This window comes from Melanerpes formicivorus, unplaced genomic scaffold, assembly GCF_026170545.1.
Source record: "Melanerpes formicivorus ecotype bairdi unplaced genomic scaffold, bMelFor1.0.p_v2 SCAF_16, whole genome shotgun sequence".
NCBI classification, from domain to species: domain Eukaryota; kingdom Metazoa; phylum Chordata; class Aves; order Piciformes; family Picidae; genus Melanerpes; species Melanerpes formicivorus.
The window spans coordinates 687,552-701,850 of record NW_027142368.1 but is presented as its reverse complement, the minus strand read 5'-3'; the positions used below and the strand labels follow the sequence as shown (position 1 = coordinate 701,850).

The following is a 14,299-nucleotide window of genomic DNA, read 5'->3' as shown; positions in this document are numbered from 1 at the left end:
CCTTCCAACCCTGAATGAAACTATGAAACTATGAAACTGAACCAGCTGGGGTGGGAATGAGAACAACCCAATGAAACAGAGACACAGAGACACAAACCAGCATGGAACCAAAGCCCTGGTGGCACTGACAGCACCATTGGCACCACTGCTGCTGGGGGCAGGCACTGGGCAAGGCCCAGACTGGACTCAGCAGCAGAAGGGAGCTGGATTCAGGATCTGGATTCAGGAATTGGATTCAGGAACACAGGGATGAGGCTGGAAGGCAGAAGGGACAGAGTCCTGCTGGGACAGTGCCCAGGGAAGAAGAGGCTTGACCCTGGGGATCCCTCAGCTTGCTCCTGGAGATGCCCTCCATGGGCTGCAGTCCCTTGGGGGGCACTTGAGGCTCCCCTGTCCTGGCTGCTCCTGCCCACAGCTCCACCTCTGCCTTCCTGCCCCCCAAGGTGTGGCACAAGCTGTGGCAGTGCTCTTGGTGTGCCCAGGAGCAAGTCTGAGGCAGAGGCTTTCTGCAGCCCAGCCCTTGGCAGGATCTGTCCCCATCAGCTTCTGCCTGCTAGGAGCAGCCCCTGGCTGTGCCAAGCTGCCCTGGGCTGCAGCAATTGCCTCAGTGAGCAGGGCCTGAGCTGGGCAGGGCCAGCACTGGGCAGAGCTGGCTCTGGGCTGGCTCCCAGCAGGACATTATGTTTTTATTGAAGGCTTCAAATGGACCATTCGATAGTATTAAAGACTAAAATGAAATAGAATATGTATTTAAGAGCCCCATCCCTTGCCTGGGGAAGCTCAAACTTCCAGCTCATAGACAAATGGAAGTATATTAAGTATGACTAAACAGCTCTGCTAGGTGAGCTTGTTCCTGATGATGTGCTTTCATTCCATTTGCTGATGCTTTTTGTTTCTGTAAGCTTGCTTCAGCCCTGCTTTTTATTCCAGCACAGTCAACTCTTCTACCATTAAGTTGTCTCCTGCCTGACAGGAGGCTGCCCTTTGGCAGAGCAGGCAGGGCAGTGCAGATGATACAGCTTTTAGAGGCAACACACTCATTCTTTCAAGACATCAAAAGCAGTCCAGTCCAAGCCCAGCTATAAATAGTGACCTGGCATGTGTTAGGTTGGCTAAATCAGAAAGGAAGAATCAAGGTCTGGGTGCACAAATGCAAGCCAAAAGATTGGCATAACTGAGCCAGGAAGCTGAGGCTTGGTCCAGAGCAGAAAAGATTAGAATGTATAGAATGTACAGAATAGAGCAGGTTGGAAGAGACCTTCAGGATCATCAATTCCAACCTATCATCCAACACCACCTAATCAACTAACCCATGGCACCAAGCACCCTATCAAGTCTCCTCCTGAACACTTCCAGGGATGGTGACTCCACCACCTCCCTGGGCAGCACATTCCCATGGCCAATCTCTCTCTCTGTGTAGAACTTCTTCCTAACCTCCAGCCTAAACCTCCCCTGGCACAGCTTGAGACTGTGTCCTCTTGTTCTGGTGCTGGCTGCCTGGGAGAAGAGACCAACCTCTGCCTGTCTACAACCTCCCTTCAGGGAGTTGGAGAGAGCAAGAAGGTCTCCCCTGAGCCTCCTCTTCTCCAGGCTAAGCAACCCCAGCTCCCTCAGCCTCTCCTCACAGGGCTGTGCTCCAGACCCCTCCCCAGCTTTGTTGCCCTTCTCTGGACACCTTCCAGCATCTCAACATCTTTCCTAACCTGAGGAGCCCAGAACTGGACACAGGACTCAAGGTGTGGCCTAACCAGTGCAGTGTACAGGGGCAGAATGACCTCCCTGCTCCTGCTGGCCACACTCTTCCTGATGCAGGCCAGGATGCCCTTGGCCTTCTTGGCCACCTGGGCACACTGCAGGCTCATGTTCAGCCTACCATCAACCAGCACCCCCAGGTCCCTCTCTGCCTGGCTGCTCTCAGCCACTCTGACCCCAGCCTGTAGCACTGCCTGGGGTTGCTGTGGCCACTGTGCAGAACCTGGCACTTGGATGTGTTCAATCTCCTGCCCTTGGCCTCTGCCCATCTGTCCAGCCTGGCAAGGTCCCTCTGCAGAGCCTCTCTACCCTCCAGCAGATCAACTCCTGCCCCCAGCTTGGTGTCATCTACAAATTTACTGCTGATGGACTCAATGCCCTCACCCAGATCATCAATGAAGACGTTAAAGAGCACAGGGCCCAGCACTGCTCCCTGGGGCACACCACTGGTGCCTGGCTGCCAGCTGGCTGTGGCACCATTCACCACCACTCTCTGGGCTCAGACTCCAGCCAGTTCCTAACCCAGCTCAGAGAGCTGCTGTCCCAGCCAGGGGCTGACAGCTTGGCCAGGAGTGTGCTGTGGGGGATGGTGTCAAAGGCCTTGGTGAGGTCCAGGCAGACCACATCCACAGCCTGCCCCACAGCCCCCAGGCAGTCACCTGGGCATGGAAGGAGCTCAGGTTGGTCAGGCAGGACCTGCCCTTCCTAAATCTATGCTGGCTAGGCCTGGTCCCTTGGCCATCCTGTAGGTGCTGTGTGCATCTTGTGCATCTTGATTGCACTCAGGATGACCTGTTCCCTAGTCTTGCCTGGCACTGAGGTCAGGCTGACATGTCTATAATTCCCTGGCTCATCCAACCAGCCTGGTCCATCCCTGATGGAAATGATGCAAAGTGGATGCAACAAAAAGCAACACAGGAAACAGTTGTGGTCATCAATAATGCACACTGGGCAAAAAAAGTTCACAGTTTGTAGCCTCAGGTGTCTTGGGAAATCAAACACCAACAGCAAAGAGAAATCCTTTGCATTATAAACTAAAGTGGAGCAGCTGAAGAGCAGTGTGGGGTTGATGGTAGGCAGAGAGGTTTGTAACACAGAACCACACAATTGTCAGGGCTGGAAGGGAGCTCAAGGCTCAGCCAGCTCCAACCCCCTGCCATGGGCAGGGACACCTCACACCACAGCAGGTTGCTCACAGCCACCTCCAGCCTGGCTGCAAACCCCTCCAGGCAGGAGGCTTCCACCACCTCCCTGGGCAACCTGGGCCAGGCTCTCACCACCCTCCTGGCCAACAACTTCTTCCCCACATCCATTCTGAATTCACACATTTCTAGCTTTGCTCCATTCCCCCCAGTCCTATCACTCCCTGACACCCTCAAAAGTGCTGCCCCCCACTCCTGCCCCCAGCTTGGTGTCAGCTGCAAATTTACTGCTGATGGACTCAATGCCCTCCTCCAGATCATCAATGAAGCTATTGAACATGATGGGGCCCAGCACTGCTCCCTGGGGCACACCACTGGTGCCTGGCTGCCAGCTGGCTGTGGCACCATTCACCACCACTCTCTGGGCTCAGCCTCCTGCCAGTTCCTAACCCAACTCAAGAGTGCTGCTGTCCAAGCCAGGGGCTGACAGCTTGGCCAGGTGATTTCAGGGGCTCCAGGAGAGCTGGGGAGGGACTTTGGACAAGGGCTGAGAGTGCCAGGATGAGGAACAATGGCTTTGAGCTGGGAGAGAGGAGATTGAGAGTGGTGATGAGGAACAAATTGTTGAGAGTGAGGCTGGGGAGACTCTGGCACAGGCTGCCCAGGGAGGGCTCTCACTCTGCACTCATGAGACCCTACCTGCAGCACTACATCCAGTTCCTGGGCATCGAGCTTAAGAAGCAAATAGAACTGCTTGGAGAAGGTCCAGAAGAGGTCTCAGAGATGCTCAGAGGGCTGGAGAGCCTTCCCTGTGGAGACAGGCTGGGAGAGTTGGGGCTGTGCAGCCTGGAGAAGAGAAGGCTCCAGGGAGACCTCAGAGCAGCCTTCCAGTACCTGAAGGGCTCCAGGAGAGCTGGGGAGGGACTTTGGACAAGGGCTGGGAGTGCCAGGATGAGGAACAATGGCTCTGAGCTGGGAGAGGGCAGATTGAGAGTGGAGAGGAGGAAGAAATTGTTGAGAGTGAGGCTGGGGAGACTCTGGCACAGGCTGCCCAGGGAGGCTGTGGCTGCCTCCTGCCTGGAGGTGTTCAGGACCAGGCTGGATGAGGCCTTGAGCAGCCTGTGCTGGTGGGAGGTGTCCCTGCCCCTGGCAGGGGCTTGGAGCTGGCTGAGCTTTGAGCTCCCTTCCAACCCAGCCCATTCTGTGATTGGATGATTTTATCCTTCAGCCTCTCCCCAACCTTTCTCTCTGCACCATGTGCAGGGCTGTGCACACACCTAGAATGTTATGCTGATTAGTGACTCTGCAGCTAGGCTCTTCATCAGTTTGTGGAGGCTGACAGAAACATTTTGAAGAGTAAGAGCTGGAGATTGTTAAATTGCAAAGCACCTCTGCCTGTTGCAAGCTTCAAGTGAGTGAGAGCTCAACAGCTCTCCCTAATCTTCTCCCCTTGCACATTTTCTGCCTTTCCTGCTTTCATTTATTGCCATTGAAGGCATCTGTTATCAAAACTCTTAGCTCCATGGTTGAATTATTTAGTAGCTGGTAGTATATTCAGCAGTTTTGCAGCTGTTCTTTAGGAATGAGCTGCTGAAAAGCAGACAAGGCCTCCAGAAAAAAACCCCAACCCCTAAACTAAACACCAAAGGGGCTCAAGCTGTCCAACCCTTTCCATTTAGAGCTTCAAAATGCCTCCAGATTCTCCTGGCCCTTGACATTTTCTCCACCAAAAAGGAAGAGGTTTCAGCAACAGGCTACAGTAAAAGGGAGTTATCAAAGTATCATAGTATCAGTCAGGGTTGGAAGGGAGCACAAGGATCACCCAGTTCCAACCCCCCTGCCATGGGCAGGGACACCCCACACTAGATCAGCCTGGCCACAGCCTCAGCCAGCCTGGCCTTAAACACCTCCAGGGACAGGGCCCCAACCACCTCCCTGCACAACCCATTCCAGGGCTTCACCACTCTCATGGGGAAGAACTTCCTCCTCCCCTCCAGCCTCAATCTCCCCACCTCCAGCTTCATTCCATTCCCCCTAGTCCTAGCACTGCCTCAGATCCTGAGCAGTCCCTCCCCAGCCTTCCTGGAGCCCCCTTCAGATCCTGGAAGGCCACAATGAGGTCACCTGGGAGCCTTCCCTTCTCCAGACTGAACAGCCCCAACTCCTTCAGTCTGTCCTCACAGCAGAGGTGCTGCAGCCCTCTGCTCATCCTCCTGGCCCTTCTCTGGACACCTTCCAACCCCTCCAGATCCCTCTTGCCATAGGGGCTCCAGACCTGGAGGCAGTACTGCAGGTGGGGTCTCCCCAGAGCTGAGCAGAGGGGGAGAATCACCTCCCTTGCCCTGCTGGCCACTCTTCTCCTGCTGCAGCCCAGGCTCTGGTTGGCTTTCTGGGCTGCAAGTGCACACTGAGAGCTCCTGCTGAGCTTCTCCTCCCCCAGCACCCCCAAGGCTCTCTCCTCAGGGCTGCTTTCCAGCCAGTCCCTGCCCAGCCTGCATTTGTGCCTGGGATTGCCTCCACCCAGCTGCAGGACCCTGCCCTTGCTCTGGTTGAACCTCCTGAGGTTGGCTTGTGCCCACCTCTCCAGCCTGTCCAGCTCCCTCTGGATGGATCCCTTCCCTCCAGCTGTCTGCTGCACCACACAGCTTGGTGTCATCAGCAAACTCGCCGAGTTATGTCATATCTGTGTCTCCTGTGCTGGCTGTTGAGCCTTTCACATGCGCTCCTGATCCACACAGAGCAGTGGGGACACATGTAAACATGTTGTTTCCCTGGGCCTGAGCACAGCCTTCCACACTGTCCCACACCACATCCTGGGCTCCAGGCTGGTGACACATGGGTGTGATGGGTGACCACTGGATGGATACAGAACTGGCTTGAGGGCTGCACCCAGAGAGTGGCTGTCCATGGCTCCATGGCCCAGGGGAGGCCAGGGACAAGCAGAGTCCCTCAGGGATCAGTCCTGGGCCCAGGCTTGTTCAACATCTCTGTGGGTGCCAGGGACAGTGGCACTGAGTGCAGCCTCAGCAGGGTTGCTGATGACACCAAGCTGTGTGGGGCAGCAGACAGCTGGAGGGAAGGGATCCATCCAGAGGGAGCTGGACAGGCTGGAGAGGTGGGCACAAGCCAACCTCAGGAGGTTCAACCAGAGCAAGGGCAGGGTCCTGCAGCTGGGTGGAGGCAATGCCAGGCACAAATGCAGGCTGGGCAGGGACTGGCTGGAAAGCAGCCCTGAGGAGAGAGCCTTGGGGGTGCTGGGGGAGGAGAAGCTCAGCAGGAGCTCTCAGTGTGCACTTGCAGCCCAGAAAGCCAAGCAGAGCCTGGGCTGCAGCAGAAGTGTGGCCAGCAGGGCAAGGGAGGTGATTCTCCCCCTCTGCTCAGCTCTGGGGAGACCCCACCTGCAGTACTGCCTCCAGTTCTGGAGCCCCTATGGCAAGAGGGATCTGGAGGGGCTGGAAGGTGTCCAGAGCAGGACCAGGAGGATGAGCAGAGGGCTGGAGCACCTCTCCTGTGAGGACAGACTGAAGGAGTTGGGGCTGTTGAGTCTGGAGAAGAGAAGGCTCCCAGGTGACCTCATTGTGGCCTTCCAGGATCTGCAGGGGGCTCCAGGAAGGCTGGGGAGGGACTGCTCAGGATCTGAGGGAGTGATAGGACTAGGGGGAATGGAATGAAGCTGGAGGTGGGGAGATTGAGGCTGGAGGGGAGGAGGAAGTTCTTCCCCATGAGAGTGGTGAAGCCCTGGAATGGGTTGTGCAGGGAGGTGGTTGGGGCCCTGTCCCTGGAGGTGTTTAAGGCCAGGCTGGCTGAGGCTGTGGCCAGGCTGATCTAGTGTGGGGTGTCCCTGCCCATGGCAGGGGAGTTGGAACTGGCTGATCCTTGTGCTCCCTTCCAACCCTGACTGATACTATGGTACTATGATACTATGATCAGTCCTGTTTGCAAGTGAGGTAGCAAAGAAGGAATGTCCTTAGCCGTCCTGCCAGGAAAACAGAGAGGGAAGGGAATGAAGCTTGAGGAGGGCAGATTGAGACTGGAGATGAGAAAGAAATCCTTAAGAGTGACGGTGGGGTGATCCTGGAACATGTTGCCCAGGGAGGTTGTGGATGCAGTACTGCATCTTGTTCCTGGGTCCCAGTCTTAAGAAGCAAATGGAACTGCTTGGAGAAGGTCCCGAGAAGGTCACCAAGATGCTCAGAGGGCTGCAGAACCTCCCCTGTGGGGCCAGGCTGGAAGAAATGGGCCTGCTGAGTCTATAGGAGATAAGGCTTCAGGGAGACTTCAGAGCAGCCTTCCAGTACCTGAAGGGCTCCAGGAGAGCTGGGGAGGGACTCTGGACAAGAGCTGGGAATGCCAGGCTGAGGAACAATGGCTTTGAGCTGGGAGAGAGGAGATTGAGAGTGGAGAGGAGGAAGAAATTGTTGAGAGTGAGGCTGGGGAGACTCTGGCACAGGCTGCCCAGGGAGGCTGTGGCTGCCTCCTGCCTGGAGGTGTTCAGGTCCAGGCTGGATGAGGCCTTGAGCAGCCTGTGGTGGTGGGAGGTGTCCCTGCCCATGGCAGGGGCTTGGAGCTGGCTGAGCCACTCCAACCCAAACCTTCCTGTATGAATCTCTGTGAAAGGGATGCATGCTCACTAATGGTTTCCTTCTCAGGGAAGGGAGTGACTCAGGAGTAGTAAAGCAAGGCAGCTGAGGATTAAGAGAGTCAGGCTTCATCCATAAATCCTGGTGTAAAATATCTGTGTGAGGGTAGATATTTTCCTGGAATGGATATTGTTGTGAAAGATAGAGCAGAGATTTGCTGCTTTATATTCTTGGTGGAAAAGGATATTATCCATGAAGATAAATACCTCCTTCAGGGGGACTGTAGATCCTGGGGCTTACCTGAGCATATTCCAGGGCCATACCATCTGTCATGCTTTGCAGGAAACGTGTCTCAGAAGCAGAGCACCAGGCCATCAATCCTGAGGAGCCTCTTGCTGGATCCTGCTGTTCTGAGCTGGCTGTGCAGCAAAGGGTAGCAGTGTGTGGGGGCAGCTCTGCTAGTGCTGTTCATAGACACACATCCTTGGCAGGACTGGCTTTCAGGTGCTCCAGAGTACCTGTGTCTGGCAATCACTCTGCAGAAGGGAATGCTTCTGGCAGTCCAAGGCTGCCCAGTGAGGGGGAACCAGGAGGATCAGATTGCTGTCTGCAGGCCAAGAAGTGCCCTTTCTAGCAGAGGTAGGTGTCTGGCTGGGAGCCAGCCCAGAGCCAGCTCTGCCCAGTGCTGGCCCTGCCCAGCTCAGGCCCTGCTCACTGAGGCACTTGCTGCAGCCCAGGGCAGCTTGGCACAGCCAGGGGCTGCTCCTAGCAGGCAGAAGCTGATGGGGACAGATCCTGCCAAGGGCTGGGCTGCAGAAAGCCTCTGCCTCAGACTTGCTCCTGGGCACACCAAGGGCACTGCCACAGCTTGTGCCACACCTTGGGGAGCAGGAAGGCAGAGGTGGAGCTGTGGGGAGGAGCAGCCAGGACAGGGGAGCCTCAAGTGCCCCCCAAGGGATTGCAGCCCATGGAGGGCATCTCCAGGAGCAAGCTGAGGGATCCCCAGGGTCAAGCCTCTTCTTCCCTGGGCAGTGTCCCAGCAGGACTCTGTCCCTTCTGCCTTCCAGCCTCATCCCTGTGTTCCTGAATCCAATTCCAGAATCCAGATCCTGAATCCAGTTCCCTTCTGCTGCTGAGTCCAGTCTGGGCCTTGCCCAGTGCCTGCCCCCAGCAGCAGTGGTGCCAATGGTGCTGTCAGTGCCACCAGGGGTTGGTTCCATGCTGGTTTGTGTCTCTGTGTCTCTGTTTCATTGGGTTGTTCTCATTCCCATCCCAACTGGTTCAGTTTCTTTCCCACCCCATCAGCCTCTCTCCCTTCTTCCTTTCCTCTTCCCTTTGGGCAGGCAGAAGGGTCCCCAGACTGCCTCTGGCACTCTGCTGGTGGCCAGCCCAGCCCTGCCCCTTGGCAGAACTTCACCAGACAGAACTCTCCCTTTTGCGCTCAGTTCTAAGCAAGAATTTTCCTCCTCCTCCCAGTTAAGATGAGATGAAGGGTAAAGGAGAAAGCAGCAGATGGGTACAGCAGTCCAGCCTAAATAATTTACTGCTTTAAAAGTTGGTCTGAAGTAGATCCTCCCTCTGTCACACTTCCTCTTTCATAATTGACAATGTGGTCATTAACCATTCTTTTCCCTCTGGGAAGGGAGAGAGGTTGGTGGCAGAGATCTGTCACTTGCTGGTGACTCTTGGCAGCCTGGCAGCACAGCACTGCAGAGTTGAGGTCCTGCAGGCCATGTGGCAGGCAGGCTGGAAATGGTTTCCAAGCACTTGGGTGTTCTGGGGCCCAGTTTTCACCTGGCTGTAACCCTCAAACTTTCCAAGTCCAGCAGCTGGGTTGATGCCTAAGCTACTCAGCTGTGGTTTTGTTTTCTGAAGGAAAAAAAGTGCTGGTTTGGGTAGGAGAAATGAGCCAGGATGGCAGATCTCTGGTGAAGGGCAGGTACCTTCCAGGGCGCCACAGAGGTGACCTCTGCCTTTTGTTACTACCTCTGCTAGTTCACCATCCCTGCTAGTTCATCAGCTCTACACTCTGCAGGGGCACTTCAGCTGAGAAGCATCAAGGCTCTGGAGCCTGCTGGAGGCAGTATTCCAGGTGGGCTCTCACTATGCACTCATGAGACCCTACCTGGAGCACTGCATCCAGTTCCTGGGCCCCCACCACAAGAAGGACCTGGAGCTGCTGGAGAGGCTCCAGAGGAGGCCAGGAAGATGCTCAGAGGGCTGGAGAATCTTCCCTGTGGAGACAGGCTGGGAGAGTTGGGGCTGCTCAGCCTGGAGAAGAGAAAGCTGCATGGAGACCTCAGAGCAGCCTTGCAGTACCTGAAGGCACTCCAGGAGAGCTGGGGAGGGACTTTGGACAAGGCTTGGGAGTGCCAGGCTGAGGGACAATGGCTTTGAGCTGGGAGAGAGGGGATTGAGAGTGGAGATGAGGGAGAAATTGTTGAGAGTGAGGCTGGGGAGACTCTGGCACAGGCTGCCCAGGGAGGCTATGGCTGCCTCCTGCCTGGAGGTGTTGATGACCAGGCTGGATGAGGCCTTGAGCAGCCTGTGCTGGTGGGAGGTGTCCCTGCCCATGGCAGGGGCTTGGAGCTGGATGATCTTGCAGGTCCCTTCCAAACCTATCTGTGCTGGCCTTGTTTCAGGCTCAGGGCAGAGGCAGAGCAAGGCTTTCTCTGGAAGTGGTCACAATCTTCCCAGGCAGGGTGAGGCAGGGAGCTGAGCTTTCAGTGTTCATCATGGCCCAACTGCTGAGGCTGCCTGGTGAAAGAAGACAGCTCCTGAGTGAGGAGCTGACAGATGGGGAAGCCAATAAATTCATCTGGCTGGGACTGTAAAAGCAGGTTCACACTGGGACAGTGGCAATAGAAAGAGGGATAAATTAGAAAGAGAGGAGAGAAAAACAGCAATAAATATGAACTGATGGGAGAAGAGTGAGGTGAGAGGTGGACAGAAGAAGGATGTCTGGCTGTGAAGAGTTCCCTGCCCTATCCCTTTTCCACTTTGAAGAAATGGAGATGAATCTTGTTCTCATGGGGCCCTGCAGTGACTGGGGCTGATCACTGCAGAATGGGAATGGATTGTTCCCAGGTTAGGGCAGTAGAAAGCCTGAGTGAAACAGCTCTGGTATGCTGCTGCCTCTGCCAGGCTCTTCACAGCAACCTTAGAGTAGAATGGAATGGAATGGAATGGAATGGAATGGAATGGAATGGAATGGAATGGAATAGAATAGAATAGAATAGAATAGAATAGAATAGAATAGAATAGAATAGAATAGAAAAGAATAGGTTGGAGGAGACCTTCAAGATCATCACATCCAACCTATCATCCAACACCATCTGATCAACTAAACCATGGCACCAAGAAGGCCAATGGGACCACCCTGGATGGGCATTCAGAGGAGTGTGCCCAGGGATCCAGGAGGGTTCTTCTCCCCCTCTGCTCTGCCCTGGTGAGACCTCACCTGGAATATTGCATCCAGCTCTGGGCTCCCCAGCTCAGGAGGGACAGGGATCTGCTGGAGAGAGTCCAAGGGAGGGCTGCAAGGATGCTGAAGGGACTGCAGCACTGCCTGGGGAGGAGAGGCTGAGAGCCCTGGGGGTGGTTAGTCTGGAGAGGAGAAGACTGAGAGGGATCTGATCGATGTCTATCAATAGCTGAGGGCTGGGGGTCAGGAGGAAGGGGACAGGGACAGGCTCTACTCAGTTGCACTCTGAGATAGGACAAGGGACAATGGATATAAACTCCAGCACAGGAGGTTCCATCTCACCATGAGGAGGAACTTCTTCACTGTGAGGCTCCCAGAGCCCTGGAGCAGGCTGCCCAGAGAGGTTGTGGAGTCTCCTCCTCTGGAGCCTTCCCAGCGTGACCTGTGCTGGATTCTATGCTCCTGCTCTGGCAGGGGGTTGGACTTGATGATCTCCTGAGGTCCCTTCCAACCCCTAACATCCTCTGATCCTGTGACCCTGAACATCTCAAGGTGGAGCAGCTTTAAACAGTGTGTGTTTCCAGAGGGGCTGGGCAGGCTTTAAGGTTTCTCTGGTGTGCTTTGTAAAGATTCATTCTTTTGTTGTGTGCTGAGGAGGAGTGTTGGAGCTGCTACCATCTGGTTGCTTATGTAGGTACTTCAAAGGTGTTCCTGGTGTGAGTTCATCTGACTTCAGTGCAAAATGAGAATCTCTTCTAAATCTGCCAGCAGCAGGTGACAGTTTCCCCAGGTGTGAATCAGCAACCCACGGCGAAAGGGAGAAGCTGTCCCTGCAGTGCTGAGTGCTGGAGCTGCAAAACCACCAAAGGAGAGAATACATCCCCTGCATAGAGTCAGAGAGGTCTGGCTGGGAAGGCACCTCCCAAGCTCATCCAGTCCAACTTCCCTCAATCCCTCTATCTGGCCTGCATCAGGAACAGTGTGGCCAACAGGAGCAGGGAGGTCATTGTGCCCTGTACTCTGCATTGGTTAGGCCACACCTTGAGTCCTGTGGCCAGTTCTGGGCTCCTCAGTGTAAGAAGGACATTGAGAGGCTGGAAGGTGTCCAGAGAAGGGCAAGAAAGCTGGGGAGGGGTCTGGAGCACAGCCCTGTGAGGAGAGGCTGAGGGAGCTGGGGTTGCTTAGCCTGGAGAAGAGGAGGCTCAGGGGAGACCTTCTTGCTCTCTCCAACTCCCTGAAGGGAGGTTGTAGCCAGGTGGGGGTTGGTTTCTTCTGCCTGGCAACCAGCACCGGAACAAGAGGCCACAGTCTCAGGCTGTGCCAGGGGAGGTTTAGGCTGGATGTTAGGAGGAAGTTCTTCATAGAAAGAGAGATTGGCCATGGGAATGTGCTACTCAGGGAGGTGGTGGAGTCACCATCCCTGGAAGTGTTTAGGCATAGCCTGGCTGAGGCACTTGGTGCCATGGTTGAGTTGATCAGATGCTGTTGGGTGATAGGTTGGACTCGATGATCTCCAAGGTCTTTTCCAACCTAGTTAACTCTGTATTCAGCTTGATACAGCTGCTCAACAGCCCAGCATGGCAAACCTGCTGCCTCAGGAATGTCTGCAGTGTGATGTCACAGCTTGCCTTTCAGCAGCACCCATCCCACCTCTGTGCTTTGTATCCTGCAGGTACATTGAGACCTTGAGGGAGCACAAGCCAAAGATCGTCTGGGACGAGCAGATCGCTGAGCACTACTTTGAGTACAAAAAGTGAGTCACAGTCCCTCCCTTCCCCTTCTGCAAGCACTGTGGGGGGCACTGAGGCACTCTGAGAAAGAAATAAGAATTAGATTGTTCCAGAGAATCACAGGATCATAGAATAGGCCAGGTTGGAAGAGACCTCCAAGATCATCAAGTCCAATCAATTACCCAACCCTAACTAATCAACCAGACCATGGCACTGAGTGCCTCATCCAGGCTCTTCCTAAACACCTCCAGGGATGGGGACTCCACCACCTCCCTGAGCAGCACATTCCCATGGCCAATCTCTCTCTCTATGAAGAACTTCTTCCTAACATCCAGCCTAAACCCTGGCACAGCTTGAGACTGTGTCCTCTTGTTCTGGTGCTGGCTGCCTGGGAGAAGAGCCCAACCCCCACCTGGCTACAACCTCCCTGCAGGGAGTTGTAGAGAGCAATGAGGTCTCCCCTGAGCCTCCTCTTCTCCAGGCTAAGCAACCCCAGCTCCCTCAGCCTCTCCTCACAGGGCTGTGCTCCAGACCCCTCCTCAGCTTTGTTGCCCTTCTCTGGACCAACCCCCTCCTGGCCACAACTGCCCTTCAGGTAGTTGCAGACCCTTCAGGGTAGTTGTAGAGTTGTAGTTTGAAGCCATTGCCCCTTCTCCTGTCACTGCAGACCTCTGCAAACAGTCTCTCTCCATCCTTCCTGTAGGCTCCCTTCAGGTACTGGAAGGCTGCTCTAAGGTTTCCCCAGAGCCTCTTCTCCAGGCTGAACACCCCCAACTCCCTCAGCCTGCCCTCACAGCTCCAACCCCCTGATCATTCTCATGGCCTCCTCTGGACCTGCTCCATCAGGTCAATGTCCTTCCTATATTGAGGGCTCCAGACCCATGCATAGCACTCCACCTGAGGTCTCAGCAGAGCAGCCATGGCCCAGCACACAATGAATTAGCAGTTAGCTCTAGCAGGCAGCTGAATTCAGCCAGTGGAGGTTCTGCTGTTTGTGATCTGTGTGCCAACACTGAAGTACAAAGTAAAAGAGTGCCTCAGGCAGGGGGAGTCCATCACAGAAGGATTAATGCAACAACATAAGCTAAAGCAATCCTTAGAAGTCTGGTGAGTCACATCATCAGAGCTTCCCCATCAAAGTCAGCTGCTGAGTGGCAGTTCAGCAGAGGCTCTGAGATTACTGCTGAGCTGTTGAGTGATTACCAATCACTTGGCCAAAAGTAGTTCTGAGAAGAATTTGTGGTTGCCCCCTCCATGGAGGTGTCCAAGGCCAGGCTGGATGAGGCCTTGAGCAAGCTGAGCTGGTGGCAGGTGTCCCTGCCCATGGCAGGGGCTTGGAACTGGATGATCTTCAAGGTCCCTTCCACCCCAAAGCATTCTCTGAATCTACAGATGTCTGGGTTTACAAGTCCTAGGGATAAAACAGGTCAAGCCAAACAGCTCTGCTAAATGAAATGGACTGCAGAGAAGTGCTGGGAGAATCAGACCCAGTGTCTTCCAGGTAACTTCTTACAGCATTGAGAGCATGAGGGGAAAAGGTCATAACTTTCTTTGTCCTCCTTTTGTTCATCCTGAAATAACAAGAGGATTCCTGATCACAGGATCACAGCTCACAGGATGTTAGGGGTTGGAAGGGACCTCTGGAGATCATCCAGTCCAACCCCTGCCAGA

The 14,299-nt window shown here is 54.8% G+C and overlaps 1 protein-coding gene across 6 annotated transcripts in view; it reads left to right on the top strand.

The window, feature by feature from the left end:
- CHID1 (chitinase domain containing 1) overlaps positions 1 to 14,299 on the top strand; it is a 174,988-nt gene that overhangs the window by 152,102 nt on the left and 8,587 nt on the right. For all 6 annotated transcript variants that reach the window (XM_068148576.1, XM_068148579.1, XM_068148580.1 and 3 more), the window contains one exon: positions 12,571 to 12,651. In XM_068148576.1, coding sequence (XP_068004677.1) covers positions 12,571 to 12,651 — 81 coding nt within the window. The remainder of the gene's footprint in view (positions 1 to 12,570; positions 12,652 to 14,299) is intronic.